Consider the following 15,036-nt stretch of genomic DNA (forward strand, 5'->3'; position numbering starts at 1 on the left):
GCGAACGCCTCCGCACTGGAAATCGTTTTGAGGGAAACATCCCCAGGGAGTTTTTGGCAAATCATCATTTTGAGGTAAAAACAGAACTAGGGTGGATCAGATTATAGAGGAACAGTCAGTAAAGCCATAAATTAATAAATAAAACGTCTATGAAATGACTTGAATGGCTTTAATGGTTTTCCAATTTGGTCCCAGCTCATCAAATCCCCTCATCTGTCTGTGTGCACTTTAAAATGTTTGGTTATACTCACAGAAATTGACATGGACTCTTGAACCTCTTTGTGGCTCACCAGCTGAACGTTGCCATCTTCATAGTAATGAACCTGGATAAACAATTAAAGGTTTAGTTTCTCTTCATTGTGTACATACGATTAATTCTGTAGGTATAAACAATGAAACTTGTAGAAATGGAGCAACAGAAGCTTGTGTGGTTGACACAACATCAGAATCCCAAGGGGAGAATAAAAACACTCCCAAAGATAACGAGGCAATAACATCAAGATGATGAAGAGACTTGTACTTAATATAGTACAAGAATAGTAAGGCGTATTAGGGCCAAGTACAAAAAATAAATAAATATATACGGACCCGGGGGAGGGGGGTTATATTTCAAGAAAAAAGTTGCCAATTTGCGAGAAAAAAGTCACAGATTTACGAGATTTAAAGTTGCAAATTTGAAAGAATAAAAGTTGCAGATTTACGAAATTAAAAGTGGCAAATTTGCGAAAAAAAGGTGCAGATTTACGAGATTTAAAGTGGCAAATTTGCGTAAAAAGGTTGCAGATTTACAAGATTAAAAGTGGCAAATTTGCGAGAAAAAAGTTGCAGATTTAAGAGATTTAACGTGGCAAATTTGCAAGAAAAAAGTAGCAGATTTATGACAAAAAAATGTGAAAAACAGTGTTTTGTATTTGTCAAGGAACCTCAACACACCACTAACATCAGCTACTTTTTTCTCTGGGATTTGCCACTTAAATCTTATAAATTTGCAACATTTTTCTTGAAATATTCCCCCCCTTCCCCGCGTCTTTACATTTTTTTTTCATACTTGGCCCTAATAGTATAGAAACTATCTTCAAATTTACAAAAAGAACAAGCTTTTATATCTAGTTGTGTACTGACGAAAGTGCATCGTTCATATGTTCACACACAACACAACAAAACAATCTTCCACTCTCTTCATAGAGTGGAAGATTTTCAAAACAAAGTACCTGGATTTTCATGATTCCTGCCACTTGGGTGGTGGAGGGGGAGACGGTGAATTTCCATTCTGACCTCCAGCGTCCATTCCTGTGCAGAGAGGAAGAGGGAAACCAGGTTTTAATTACCTGTTTCATCTTTTAATACCATAACATATGACAATATGAGATAAAAATGAGGGAAGTCATATCTATTCTATTATAAAGAAATGTAACCTATTATAGTAACACTCTGAATAAATGAGTGGAGAAACAGTTGTTTTCTTTATTATATTGTCTCCAAATCTAAATCACATAAAACAGTTCAATCAAGTTCCACAGACTCAGTTTCAGCTGTTTATTCTTGTTTTTATGTGCACATTATAGACCTTGAACTGAAGAGGTTTACAGTGTGGTGCCTCCATCAATTTCACTTTCAAATCCTCATCTCATCCCAAATCTGGCCCAAAGGTTCCTTAATACAGAATCGAGCGAGGTTTTCCCGACCGTTATAAGGCTTAGGCTCAGCGCCCGAGCTGTTTTGGGAAACACTTAAGCTGAATGAATGTAAAAAAAAAAAATCAATGAGGAGACCTGAAGAACTAACCAAATGACTTTTCCCAGATTTAATGGTTGCAGTTTGTCTCCAGTGTACAGTCATGGGAAAAATGATTAGACCACCCTTGTTTTCTTCAATTTCTTGTTCATTTTAATACCTGGTACAACTAAAGGTACACTTGTTCTGACAAATATAATGATAACAACAAAAATAGCTCATAGGAGTTTAATTTAAGAGCTGATATCTAGACATTTTCCATTGGTTTTTTTTTGACAATGACTTCGGTTAATTTCAAGAAAACCATGGAAAATAGCTCGATATCAGCGCTTAAATTAAACTTTTATGAGCTATTTTTGTTATATTTATGTTATATATGTAATAAACAAATGTACCTTTAGCTGTACAAGGCATTAAAATGAACAAGTAATTGAAGAAAACAATGGTCTAATAAATTTTTCCATGACTGTATGTCTTAAGGAAGCTTTTCCAACATTTTTTATACAGATATGGTGATAATGGTCCAAAATCATGTGAAATTGCATTTTTTTGATTGCAAAACTGTATCGTTTCTCTTCCCAAACCCCTGCCAAATGCCTGCACAAGTATTTCCGTGGCGGTAAACGGTGGCAGCCACGTACAGGAGCTGTGGGATCACTAAGCCCAGTAAAACCCAGCAGCAAAGAGGATTGGTGCAGTTCTTATCCAATTAGATTAACCCGATCAGAAACAGATCAGAAACGCTTATGAGGGCTAACAGTCTACACAACACTACAGAGTTAAGTAGCAATTAAAGTAATGCCTTTGAAGCATCTCGAACATATCAAACAACATTCGGCATTTCAACTCCTTTTTAAAATGAAGTTTGATCAGAAACCATCGCTGAGAATTCAGCTGGAGCTCAGATGGTCTTTTTAAAAAAAAAACCTTTGAGAATCGAAGCTGTCATCTTTACTCCGTCCTCAAACTAGAGAAGCTCCTCTGGAATCAAACAGTGTGCAGCTTTGTGTGTATAATATATTTCCTCTTAGAATAAATAATCAGATGAGATGAATCCCAGAGGTGCAAAATGCTGAAAGATATTATTAAACATCACGTTGAATATGAAGCAAGTGTCGGTTACTTACCAGAAGTTTTTTGGTTGAAACTGATGGCACTCGATGCACACGATGATGGTTTGATGTCCGTCGATGGTTTTCCCGTAAATCTGAAAGCGAGAAGAAGAAACTAATTCTCTGATTTCACATGCAAGGAGCTTTTTCTTTTTTCTCACAGCTAATTGGTGCTACTTTACTACTTTAGAAGCAATTGAACAAGACAGCGGTTTGTGGTTAACAGCAACAAAATTAAGCTCACGCTGACGTGCAGCTGAGAGACTAATACACAGTTTTGGCAAACCACACGCAACAAATTTGCACTTCAACTCCTTCGTGTCTGCAGCACAGCTGTACTCCTCGTTCAGCATTAATAAGTAAGTAGAACGACAGACGCTTGATAGAGGGAAATACTGCCTTTCTATTATTCTTGTCCTGCACTGGGTGTGTTAAAATAATGAATAAATAACTCTACATTTTGCCTTTGTTTACTGTGAACAACCACGTTAGATGAATAAATGGAGATGATGAGGACTTGCATGTTCAGGCGTCAATCAAAAGAATAAAAGAAGTAAAAAATCTAACAGCGGTCACACATCACATGATTTAAACACTTATACCTCGAGTGATATTTAAAGCAATCTTTATAGCTAGATCCTTTCCCTGATGGGACACATAAGGTCAGCGTGAGCTACAGATAAGCACTCTGGAGCTGGATATGATTGAATGTCTCTCTTAACAACACTAAATCATTGTTTGGAGCTCAGTAAACAAGGGCCCAAGTGTTAAAAACATTGTGCTACTTAGTGAAACATCCTGCTGTCTTTAGAGGGGATGAAGATCCAAATGTGTTTTGCTTCTTCAGGGATTCTTCATCACTTGAGTTTGTATAAACTTATCAGACTGTAGTGTAACTTCAGTAGGAGGGTTTCACGTGACGTCACATTGCTCTATTGTGAGAGCGTGGAATTCAGATGGAGGGCAGGAAATACATTTGCTGGATCTCCTGTCTGAGAAAATGACTGTTTTGTGCAGTTTACGGCTTCTTCAATCTTTCAAACAGAGAGAAGGAAAAGCTATTTTTTTAGAATATCCAATTTTGTAGTCCATAAAAGGTAAGAAATGTAAAAAGCGAACAGAACAACGCCATAGAAAGTGGATTTACCAGGGCTTTTCGGGCCGGTGCCCAGTTAACTGGCTCCCGGCCGGGAAAACTGGTTCCACATCGGCGCCAACTCTCTGCTGGTCTTCAACCGCGAACCGCTACATCAGGGGCTGGTGGCGGGGCTATCTGACCAACTAGGTGCCATTGAGAGAGACCAACTAAAACGTGTATCATTCATTTGTTTAACTGCAATGTGATTGATACGGGTGAGCTAGCGCGCCAACATCAGCGCGATATCGTTAGCGTGGTATCATTAGCGTGTTAGCGGGTAGGGTGGCCATTTCCTTCACATCAAAAAGGAGGACACTTTGCATACAAGGAAGCAGATATTTGTTTGGTATGATCCGTTTTTTAAGCAGAGTTTTCCGATTAGCTCGATGCTTGTCAGTGATAGCATGTCTCTCGATAGCTGCTTTGCCTTTGCTGCTCACATCTACATCTCTTCGACATAATGTCCAAAAAAAATGAAAGTCATCCCTCTTACTTCTTGTAACAAACCCTTGTTCTCTTGCCCATTCCGGGTTAAAGGAGGTCTTTGAGAGAGCTTGATTGACAGCCTGGTGGTAGCAATTGGCATGAGCTTGTGTTGTAGCAATCAACATATGTTGATTGGCCATATGTTGATAGGTCATGACAGGAAAATGTAAACAATGAAATTACTTATTCTGACTCAGCTTTTTTGACACACAATTTTAGCCAATAAGTATTTAACTAACAAGGTAATGTGTCAAAAGACAGACCTTAAAAGCCAGACTGTCCGGCCTAAAGCCAGACGAATGGCCACCCTATTAGCGGGCAATCGATGGCGTGCTACAATAGCAGACTAGCGAGACCAAACCAACTTGGTGCCGTTGAGAGAGACCAACTTAAACGTGTATTATTCATTTATTTGATTTATTTAACAGCAATGTGACTGATACAGTGAGCTAGCGTGCTAACGTTAGCGGGCTATCGTGCGGAGTATTGTTTCCTCCATGTTTAGGCTACCGATGTTTACTTCCTGCCCTCCATTTGAAATCATCCCACCTTCGCGCTTCCTCATGAACACGTGACTGAAACGCACCTATTGCCTGAATTTTACATATTTGAGCATGACTAAGGCTATAAATCTTATTCTGTGAAGATACATTCAATAGAAAACTATAGTGAATTCATGGGGTTTATTTTGAAGGGGCATAACTTGAGTGATTAATTTCGTCATTCTTTATATTTACATTTGAGCATCATCTGCTTGTTACTGATCGTTTAATTTGACTCTGAACTGTGAAGCACTTTGTCAAGTCAGTTTCCCTATGAATAAATCATTGATCATCCTTCTTAAATTTTTAATTAGAATGACAATTAAGACTTAGTAAAGACTATACGCAAAAACTTGATGAATTTGTGGTGTGGATGTGACAAATAGCCACAGCTGTGTGTAATGACAGCTGCTCTGGCATCATTGGGAAACCTTTCCGTGCAACACAGTCGGTGAAACTGTGCTTTCTTTGCTCTTTGCTGTATTTCTGAGGTGTAATGAGTGGTGAAACTGGCACAAGCATCAACATGCGTTGCTACATCCATTTATGGAGAACTATGAATGAGGAAACGAGGCTCCTGCAGGTGGGCCAAGTTCCACAATGATTGATATTTATAAAACAGAATCAGGCGCTTGTGCAGCTTTATGAATATGATGAAAAGAATGCAAATACACACAGTTAAAGTTGTGAGTCTACAAAGAGACTTTTTGTTCCACTGAGCTTCACAAATGCTGCACAAAATGTTTTGTACCTTCTTAACGCACACAATCATTTTTTCAACATTTACAGTCATGGAAAAAGTTATTAGACCACCCTTTTTCTTCAAATTTTTAATGCCTGGTACAACTAAAGGTACATTTGTTTGGATAAATATAATGATAACAACAAAAATAGCTTATGAGAGTTTAATTTAAGGGCTGATATCTTGACATTTTCCATGGAAAATGGACAAGAAATTGAAGAAAAATGGTGGTCTTATATTTTTTTCATGACTGTATTTTAGTGATAGGAAGAAAGTGACACCTTTTTAAAGTATCCAACAGGACTTTTTTTTTAAGATCACATGAAAAATCGCTCACATTTTTGAAAAATGTGGGAAAACACATAGGAACGTTTCACAGTGCATGATTGCAAATCTTTGATATTTAACTTGTTGTAAGATCATAATACATTGAAGCTTTTGGAAGAATGCCATTTTCTTTTGTAACTTTTTTCAGTCTTTGGGCACACATGGCTACATACAGTCATGGAAAAAAATATTAGACCTTTGTTTTCTTCAATTTCTTGTTCATTTTAATGCCTGGTACAACTAAAGGTACATTTGTTTGGACAAATATAATGATAACAAAAACAGCTGATATGAGTTTAATTTAGGAGCTGATATCTGGACATTTTCCATGGTTTTCTTGATAAGGATGTTGGTTATCATTAAGAAAAAGAAGGAAAATGTCTAGATATCAGCTCTTAAATTAAACTCTTATCAGCTATATTTGTTGTTATCATTATAGTTCTCCAAACAAATGTACCTTTAGTTGTACCAGGTGTTAAAATGAACAAAAAAAATGAAGATGATAATCTAATACCTTTTTCCATGACTGTATGTGTTGTTAGAACTGTGGTGGGAAAGTTTGAGAGAAAAGGAAATACAAAGGTGTTCCTGTAGGGGAATCATTGTGGTGATGTGGCGGACTGGGACTTACGGTGCAGACTCCGTTGGGATAGTGCTCCTTGACGTAGGCCCTGACGGCTGAGTCCACAGCGCTCCTCCAGCCCTCCAGGGAGCCGTCTCCGTCCTGGGGCCTCGGGTCGCTGGCCTCCTTCCTCAGGTGGTCGAACTTGAAGGAGATCTTGTTCTTGGGGTCCAGGACCCGGCCGTTTCCAAGATCACCATGCTCTGTGATTAAGACCTGGGAGGGTTGAAGAGAGAGAGAGAGAGAAGGAAGGAGAGTGAATAAAAAGACAAGGACATGAATCAGCAATGATACCAGACAGGACAAATGCACTTAAAAGAACTGTGTTGTACAGAGCTATTGTATACTGGAGTGGACTTCCGTACTGCTTCATTCTTAGGTGTAAGAAATCAGGATTTAGAAGGGAATTGAAAAAAGCTGTTTTGAGTAAAGAAATTAGGTTAACCCTTTATCAGGCAAAGAACTATATTTGGTAACTTCAGGTAATATTTAGAGAAAAAAATTGCCAATTTACTAGATTAAAGTGTCAAATCTACAAGAAAAAAAAGTCGCAGATTTAAGAGATTTAAAGTGGCAAATCTGTGCGAAAAAAGTTGCAGATTTACGAGAAAAAAGTGGGAAAAAAGCAACCTTTTTTTCTCGTAGATTTGCCACTTTAATCTCGAAAACTTTTTTCTCAAAATATTATTTTGGTATGTTTTTTTTAACACATTCTGGCAGTATGTAATATCCTCCAATATTCTCTCGGGTTGAAATTTGGAATTTGCAAGTATTTCAATGAGTGCCCTATTAAGGGTTAAATTCAGTTGACTGATATCTGTAAAGCTGCAGAATGCCTTATTTATTTATTTATTTTTGTTTAAACTTGTACAGAGACAGCTCCTAATGAACTGATCTCTGAATGTGTCTGTCTATATGTGTGAGTATGTATGTGTAGGTGCTTGTACTATGTATGTATATACTTGTATTGTGTATGCATGATGCATGTGAATGTTACTGTTATTTGTCTTGCTTTTTAAGGACCCCAGGAAGAATAGCTGTCACCATGGTGACAACTAATGGGGATCCAATAAACAATAAAGAAAATTTAAAAAAAATTAAAATTTAAAAAAAATGCATCTGCATAGACTGATCATTATGGGCCGTTCTTGGGGGACTTGCATGGAAATGAAGGTGGAGGCGGACTGGGTTCATTACAGGGAAATGTTTACTGGAAGACTATTTGTAGACAGTGAATTAACATCTTGAGCATGGATTAATTGTACCTGTCTTGGACTTCTTATGTACTTATTTTTATTTTATTGTTTTATTTTTTTTTTATTTATTTATGTTTTATTATCATAAGATTGTGTATCTTAATTTTGCCCCTTTTTCCTTTTTTTCTCCCTTTTCTTAATTAGTTGTTAGTGTGGTCTTGTAAAAAATTGTAAAAACTCAATAAAAGTTTAATCATAAAAAATAAAAAAACAATGAAATGAGCGGAGGCAGGAGATTTTTTTTTTTTTAGCAAAGGAGATTAATTAAAGTGATGCAGTGAGAAAAACAAAACAAAAGACAAAAGTAGAGGTGGAAGACAGGAAGACAGACGTCAGCCGGTAGTTTCCACCTCGGCACCGGCTCAGCCTGCTGGGTATCAGACGGGGGAATTTAAGCCGTGATGAGGGAACAGAGGGGACATGATGACATCTTTACATAAGACGCTGCAATCATTACTGTAGCTTACACACAAGACGCAAGCACTCATTCATCATCGTGTCCGACCTTCATGCAGGCTTTCAGGCACAGTGACACTTAAATAAAGACGTTGTTTGTGATCTTGTTTCCTGTGGAAGCGAAGGCGAGCGCTGGGACTCGTTTGATCCTTTAATCCAACCCGCCCTCTCTGCTTCAAACCCCATGAGACCAGAATATTACCGCAACACTAATAATAATAATAAAGACTGAATAAACTTGTTGCCTTCTGTGTCCCTTTATGATGCTGGTTATCTTTTTTCTTTCCACTGTTTTAACTAAAGTGCTATTATATTAAAGGTGTCCTAGTTTAAATTAGTCTCGACTGAAAATGTATGCCGTCATTTAGTGTGATATGAATTGAATGAATGATGAGTTTGACACAAGGACGCTGAATGAGGTGGAGAGTCGGGGGAGCAGTCAGCAGATTGTGACCAATGATGTCATCTCATTGTATTTAGCCTCTAAGCCATGGGTCTCAAAATCGCGGCCAGCGGGCCAATTGTGGCCCTCGTGACGATATTTTGTGGCCCCCACCTTGATATGAAAGTTTAATGTGAGTTTTATATGAATGGCACTTTACCGTGTTGTGTGTGGAAGGTCCCTTTAATTACTTTTTTGTGTCTTTTTTTGGTAATTGTGTGTCTTTTTTAAAAATGTGTGTCTTTTTTAAATAATTTTGTGTCTTTTTTGGTAATTCGGTATCTTTTTTTGGTAATTTTGTGTCTTTTTTGGGGTCATTTTGTGTCTTTTTAAAATAATTTTGTGTCTTTTTTTGTAATTCTGTGTATTTTTTGGTCATTTTGTGTCTTTTTTGTAACTTTGTGTCTTTTTTAAGTCATTTTGTGTTTTTTCAGTCATTTGGTGTCTTTTTTGGTCATTTTGTGTCTTTTTTAAGTAATTTAGTTTTTTCTGTCATTTTGTGTCTTTTTTTTAGTCATTTTGTGTGATACTGCCTCCAGCGGCCCCCAGGTAATTTGAGTTTAAGACCCCTGGTCTAAGCTAAAGCCTCCATCACTTCAGGTCAGAGCTGAGGCACAAACTCACCTGTTCTTCATAGCCCTCGACCTTCACCGGGGTAAACTGGTCCAAGTTGTACTGTGCAAATGCACTGCAGAGAGAAGAGAGAGACAACATGTTACTTCATATGAGGCAAACTCAGAACTTTCTGCAAACATGCTAAATACTCCAGGCTGGATTTAAATGTGATTGTCTATATAATATACAGCCATGGAAAAAATGATTAGACCATCCTTGTTTTCTCTAATATATTGTTCATTTCAATGCCTGGTACAACTAAAGGTACATTTGTTTGGACAAATATAATGATAACAACAAAAGATTTTGATTCTGATTTTGGTTATTATCAAGAAAACCATGGAAAATGTCTAGATATCAGCTCTTAAATTAAACTCTTATCAGCTATTTTTGTTGTTATCATTATATTTGTCCAAACAAATTAAAATGAACAAGAAATTATGAAGAAAAAGATGGTCTAATAATTTTTTCCAAGACTGTATGCTGACAGTGTTCCAGCAATATACAGCCACAATAAGTCTACAGCTGAAGACTAATTTTGTCTGCCAAATCAAATTAAAGAAAGTAAACAAAGCTGGCAGAAACATTACATCTAACTGACAAACAGATGTGCCTAGAGATGTAATATTCTCCTACTAATTATTTTTTTTTAAAACACCATTTGCAGAATGACAGTGCATCTGTTGTTAAACTGTTTCATTGACATGACATTTATGTATTTCTGCAAATTCAAAAAACAAACAAACATTGCAAGAAGGTAGATCTGCCAAGATAACATATTTTTTAGGACGATATATTTTCCCAGATAAACGATAGTGTCGTTGTTTCGATGTTGTTTTAGTTTTATAATGATATTAGAGCATAATTACACATCTAATTACACATTACATCCTTTTCCACACAATACATTTTTAAATCTTGATAATATTCAACATTGGAATTGAAATGTGGAAAAGAAATATTAAAATATCCTAGATAAATAAAACATAAATAAATAAATAAACTACAAACAAAATAAATAAAAAAAAGGTTTTGACTTTCTGGCTCTGTTAACAGAACATTGCAAAGAGATAATCATTATGTATTATATTATTTTATTATCAAAATAACATACAAACAGCTGGAATGGCTGCTTGGGAAATATATATTTTTTTGGCAATTTGTCAAACATTTGCAGCATTACTTTAAACACAACACAAAAAAGTTGATATATTGAGTCGAGAAAAAAACCATCGTGTCCATTTTTATATATCGAACGATAAGTCGATATAGTTACTATGGTGACGGGCCTACAAGAAGGGACACTTACTGCGCTGCACCTTCCCTGAGAAGATTGTCATTGTTGAGCAGCAATCGCACATCTGAGAAGAAAAAAAAAGGGTGAGATTATGTGAGAGGAGAAGAGGAGAGGAGGAAGACAGGTACAGGAGATTAACAGCATGACACACACACACCAACGCACACACACACCAGCACACAAGACAAAGCTGCCGGCAGTCAGTCTTTGCAACATTTATGCCAGGGGAGTGAAGCAGACATGGTAAATTAGCTCAGTGGAAAAGGCTGTAAAATCACACAGAGATGAAAGAGGACAAAGTGGCATGAGGGGACTGTATATTACAGTGAGTGTGTGTGTGTGTGTGTGTGTGTGTGTGTGTGTGTGTGTGTGTGGCTGTCAGGCTGTGATAAGAGGCATACAGACAGGCCGCCGGCTGTCCTCTGAGGTGACGACATTTATTGAGGCTGGACGAGACTTTAACGATGCCAAAACACACACACACACTGTCTCAAGGGGCGGCAGCACTGTGACAGCGTGGTGTCGACACTGCTGCTGCAGGGTGAGCTACGATTTGGCCAAAACATCATTTTGCTTTCCAGGTGGCCACAGAGGTGTGATAACTAACACATGAACAGAAACTATTTTTCCATTTCGTCTCCTAATTTGCTTTTTTATTTTCTTGTAGAAATCAGAATAGGGCTGGGCGATATATCGATATAGTTCAATTTTTTTTCTTTATATATAAATGCTGCCCTTACTAGAGTTTGTCATATTTAGTTATTTTATTATTTTTCAGTTATTTTATCAACAAAATGTTAAACTACAAGATGACGTCCTCAAATCTCTTGTTTTGTCCACAAACCAAAGAGATATTCAGTTTATTGTCATAAAGGAACAAAGACACCAGAAATATTATTGTCTTTAAAAAACTGCTCAAACCAATTGTTTGATTATCAAAATAGTTGACAATTAATTAAATAATCGATTATTGTTCGATTAATCGAATAATTGTTGCTGATGCTGCCCTTACTAGAGTTTGTCATATTTACTTATTTTGTGATTCATTATTCTTTTCTCATACTATTATATTTATTTCAGAAGGATATTGGCCTATTTTATTTCTTAGGCTATTTTTATTAAAGATATTTTTTTATTTAAATGTGCATTTTATGGAGCTTTGGAACTTTTATACAGTATTTATGTCCACTTAAATAAACGGTTTCAATAAAACTACTTGTGACATGTCATATTTAGCTTTGACTGAACATTTGCTCTCACTTTGCAATAAAAATATCGGGATATATATCGTATATCGATATTCAGCCTAAATATATCGGGATATAACTTTTGGTCCATATCGCCCAGCCCTAATTCAGAATTCAGGCACAAGATCATCACTGTCTGATTAAACTGATTGTTTTCACATTAACCCTCTGGACCTTAAAACTGCTGACTGGTTTGAAAAAAAACTCAAATTAAACTGTTTATCATAGTCAGAAACTGTAAAAACAGACATTGTTTGAATTTTAAATTCACGATGGCCCTTGAATTTTACATGTCTAGCTTTAAATATAGCCAAAAATAATCCATATCAGTTATTCAGTTACTGTAAAATAACAAAACAAAACAAAAAAACATTAAATTCTGCACCCCTCAGCACAACTGTGAATGATTTGACTGGGACTAACAGTCAAATAACAAAAATTCAGCTCATCTTTGCAAAACAGCAGGCTGCTTACACAGAGCTGAGAGGAGAGGACAAAAGGTTGTACATATAAGTTGTAAAATTGTAAATAGTTCAATATGTATATCATGTGGAACCCCATTGTTTTCCCGGTATTGGCAATATGTGAGCACTTGAAAAATGTTGCATACAAAGATTTAATTATGGCATCATAACTGAGATATACAGCAGGAAATACATTTGGCCACAGAGGTGTGATAAGTAACACATGAACAGAAACACTTTTCCCCATTTCGTCTCCTATTAAGCAGCTACAGAAAAGTTTCTGAAAATATGCCCAGTTTCACAGCTTTTATCTAACAATCAATTCAAAGATTTTCCCCCCGAACTATTGGCAGTATCACATAGGTTTTATTCATGTATTGCACTACTTTTCCACAACTTAAACTTTCTAATTTAATTCAGTTTTTTGAAGAGGTGAAACATTAGTTTCCACAGGGCAGAAGTGTCTGAATCAACGTCACCCGGACGACCTCTTGCATGCTAGAAAACTGCAGCAGTCAGTAGGACTATTTCCATACGCCTACAGTGCCAAAAATAAGCTTATGGTTTAACTGCCAGGGGTCCCTGAACTCGAAAAAATGAGAGGCTAAAAAACCTCCTCAGTTCATTTAGTTCGTAAACTATTATGCAATAAAATGATGCCATCACTGAGTCAAAGTGTGGCTGTTTGTTATTCAGAGCAATGAGCAATTTTGCAGAAAAAGCAAACGTGTAAATAATGATATTAACAATGGCTCGACTCCATTTAGGTGACCCAGTGAGCCGGGCTTCTACCACTGGAACCAAAATAGAAATCAGGCTCTAAAAAGAATATCATTTACACCTGTGTTATGACAAGTAAACTGTCTATTCCTCAGATTAACTTTGCAGCGCTGGTGTCAGGCTGCTAAGTGTTCTGTCGACATACGGATTATCTCTGATAACTCTGTGAGAAAACAGTGTTTTTGAGGTTATGACTAAGCAGGGTTAGGGTTACACACAAATGATGTGGAGGAAGAGTAAACATAGAGAGTGCTCACCATTGAAAACTTCATTGAACTCTCCTGGCGGGGCGTGGATGACAAAGTTAGCTGCTATGCGTACCTGCAGACAAAAAACAGGGCATAGGTTAAGAGTGGGTCAGAAACAAGACCAGGAAAAAACATGACGAATCAATCTTTATTACAACTTGTGATACCTTATTATAAATAAATCTGTTTATTATGTTTTTTTTTACTTTTCTTTTTGTTGACACTTTACCACTGAGAACAGTTTTTTTTCATGAGATAAACTTCTGACTCGTTTTCAAGTCTGCTAAAGTTTCACACACTTATGTGTAGGGCTGGGCAATACATCAATATAAAACATATATCGATATATTTTTAAATGTGATATGGAATTAGACCATATCGCATATATCGATATCGTTTTTTTTCTTTATGTATAAATGCTGCCCTTACTAGGGTTTGTCATATTTAGTTCTTTTGGAATGTTCGTTATTCTTTTCTCATATAAATATATTTATTTCAGAAGAAGATCAGCCTATTTTATTTCACAGGCTATTTTTATTTAAGATTTTTTTTTTATTTAAAACATGCACTTTATGGAGCTTTGACTTTTTAAAAAAAAAGGTGTTCCTGTTGTTAAACAGTATTTATGTTCACTTAAATAAACAATAAAACTACTTGTGACATGTCATATTTGGCTTTGACTCAACATATGCTCTCACTTTGCGTTAAAAATATCGGGATATATATATCATTATTCATCTTAAATATATCGTGATATGACTTTTGGTCCATATCGCCCAGCCCTACAACTTGTGATACCTTATTACATTTAAACCTGTTCATTATGTATTTCTTTTTTTTCTTATTGTTGAAAATTTACCACCGAGAACTGAGGGTTTTTTTCATGAGATAAAGTTCTGATTCCTTATCAAGTCTGCTGAAGTTTAACACACTTCAGTGCAGCGCTCACTACTTCAGCGGCTTTAATTCACAATGTAAACACTGAGTTTATGTATCCAGTGTGGCCAACAGAGGGTGTAATGTTACTGTGTCATTGGTTTGGAGGGTGGAGCGAGGCGGTTCAATGTCTCTGGTGCATCTGAGCAGTCATTTTTCCCCTTCCTCACTTCACTTCTCTTCTGCTGCTGCTGCTGCTTCTGCTGCACCACAACACTTCCTGTTTCCAGGTCACATGTCAAACTGACAAGCGAGACAACGGCCCCTCCCTCCCCCGCATGGTTTACAGCCATATAAGGACATAAAAATGTGCTGAGGACTCTAGTACACATTTTCTCTTTCGCCCTACCTCCGTATCTCTCTACCCCTCGGTATCAGTGGCCGGGTACAGAGGCTCGGCCAGGTTCCCCTCAGCCTCACAAGCTGGTGTGTCGGGGAAGGTGTCCACATATGTGTGTGTGCAAGAGTGTGTGTGTCTGTCAGCCTGTCTGTCCCCCGGGCCCTTATTAGCACTGTGTGTATACAAGTGCTCTGGCACCGGCGCAGAGCTGCAGATTGATTCTTGCTAATGAGCGATGCTGAGAGAAAGGGA

General features: G+C 37.0%; 1 protein-coding gene across 1 annotated transcript in view; it reads right to left on the minus strand.

The window, feature by feature from the left end:
* The window catches only part of LOC131973442 (F-actin-capping protein subunit alpha-2), a 33,803-nt gene that overhangs the window by 2,833 nt on the left and 15,934 nt on the right, over window positions 1-15,036 (minus strand). Inside the window, exons 2-8 of the mRNA XM_059335444.1 lie at window positions 13,518-13,581; window positions 10,782-10,833; window positions 9,482-9,545; window positions 6,713-6,919; window positions 2,862-2,941; window positions 1,212-1,290; window positions 252-323 (exon numbers count right to left, since the gene is read on the minus strand). Of these exons, the coding sequence (XP_059191427.1) occupies window positions 252-323; window positions 1,212-1,290; window positions 2,862-2,941; window positions 6,713-6,919; window positions 9,482-9,545; window positions 10,782-10,833; window positions 13,518-13,581 (618 nt within the window). The remainder of the gene's footprint in view (window positions 1-251; window positions 324-1,211; window positions 1,291-2,861; window positions 2,942-6,712; window positions 6,920-9,481; window positions 9,546-10,781; window positions 10,834-13,517; window positions 13,582-15,036) is intronic.

This window comes from Centropristis striata, chromosome 6 (genome assembly GCF_030273125.1).
Source record: "Centropristis striata isolate RG_2023a ecotype Rhode Island chromosome 6, C.striata_1.0, whole genome shotgun sequence".
In the NCBI taxonomy this organism is placed as follows: domain Eukaryota; kingdom Metazoa; phylum Chordata; class Actinopteri; order Perciformes; family Serranidae; genus Centropristis; species Centropristis striata.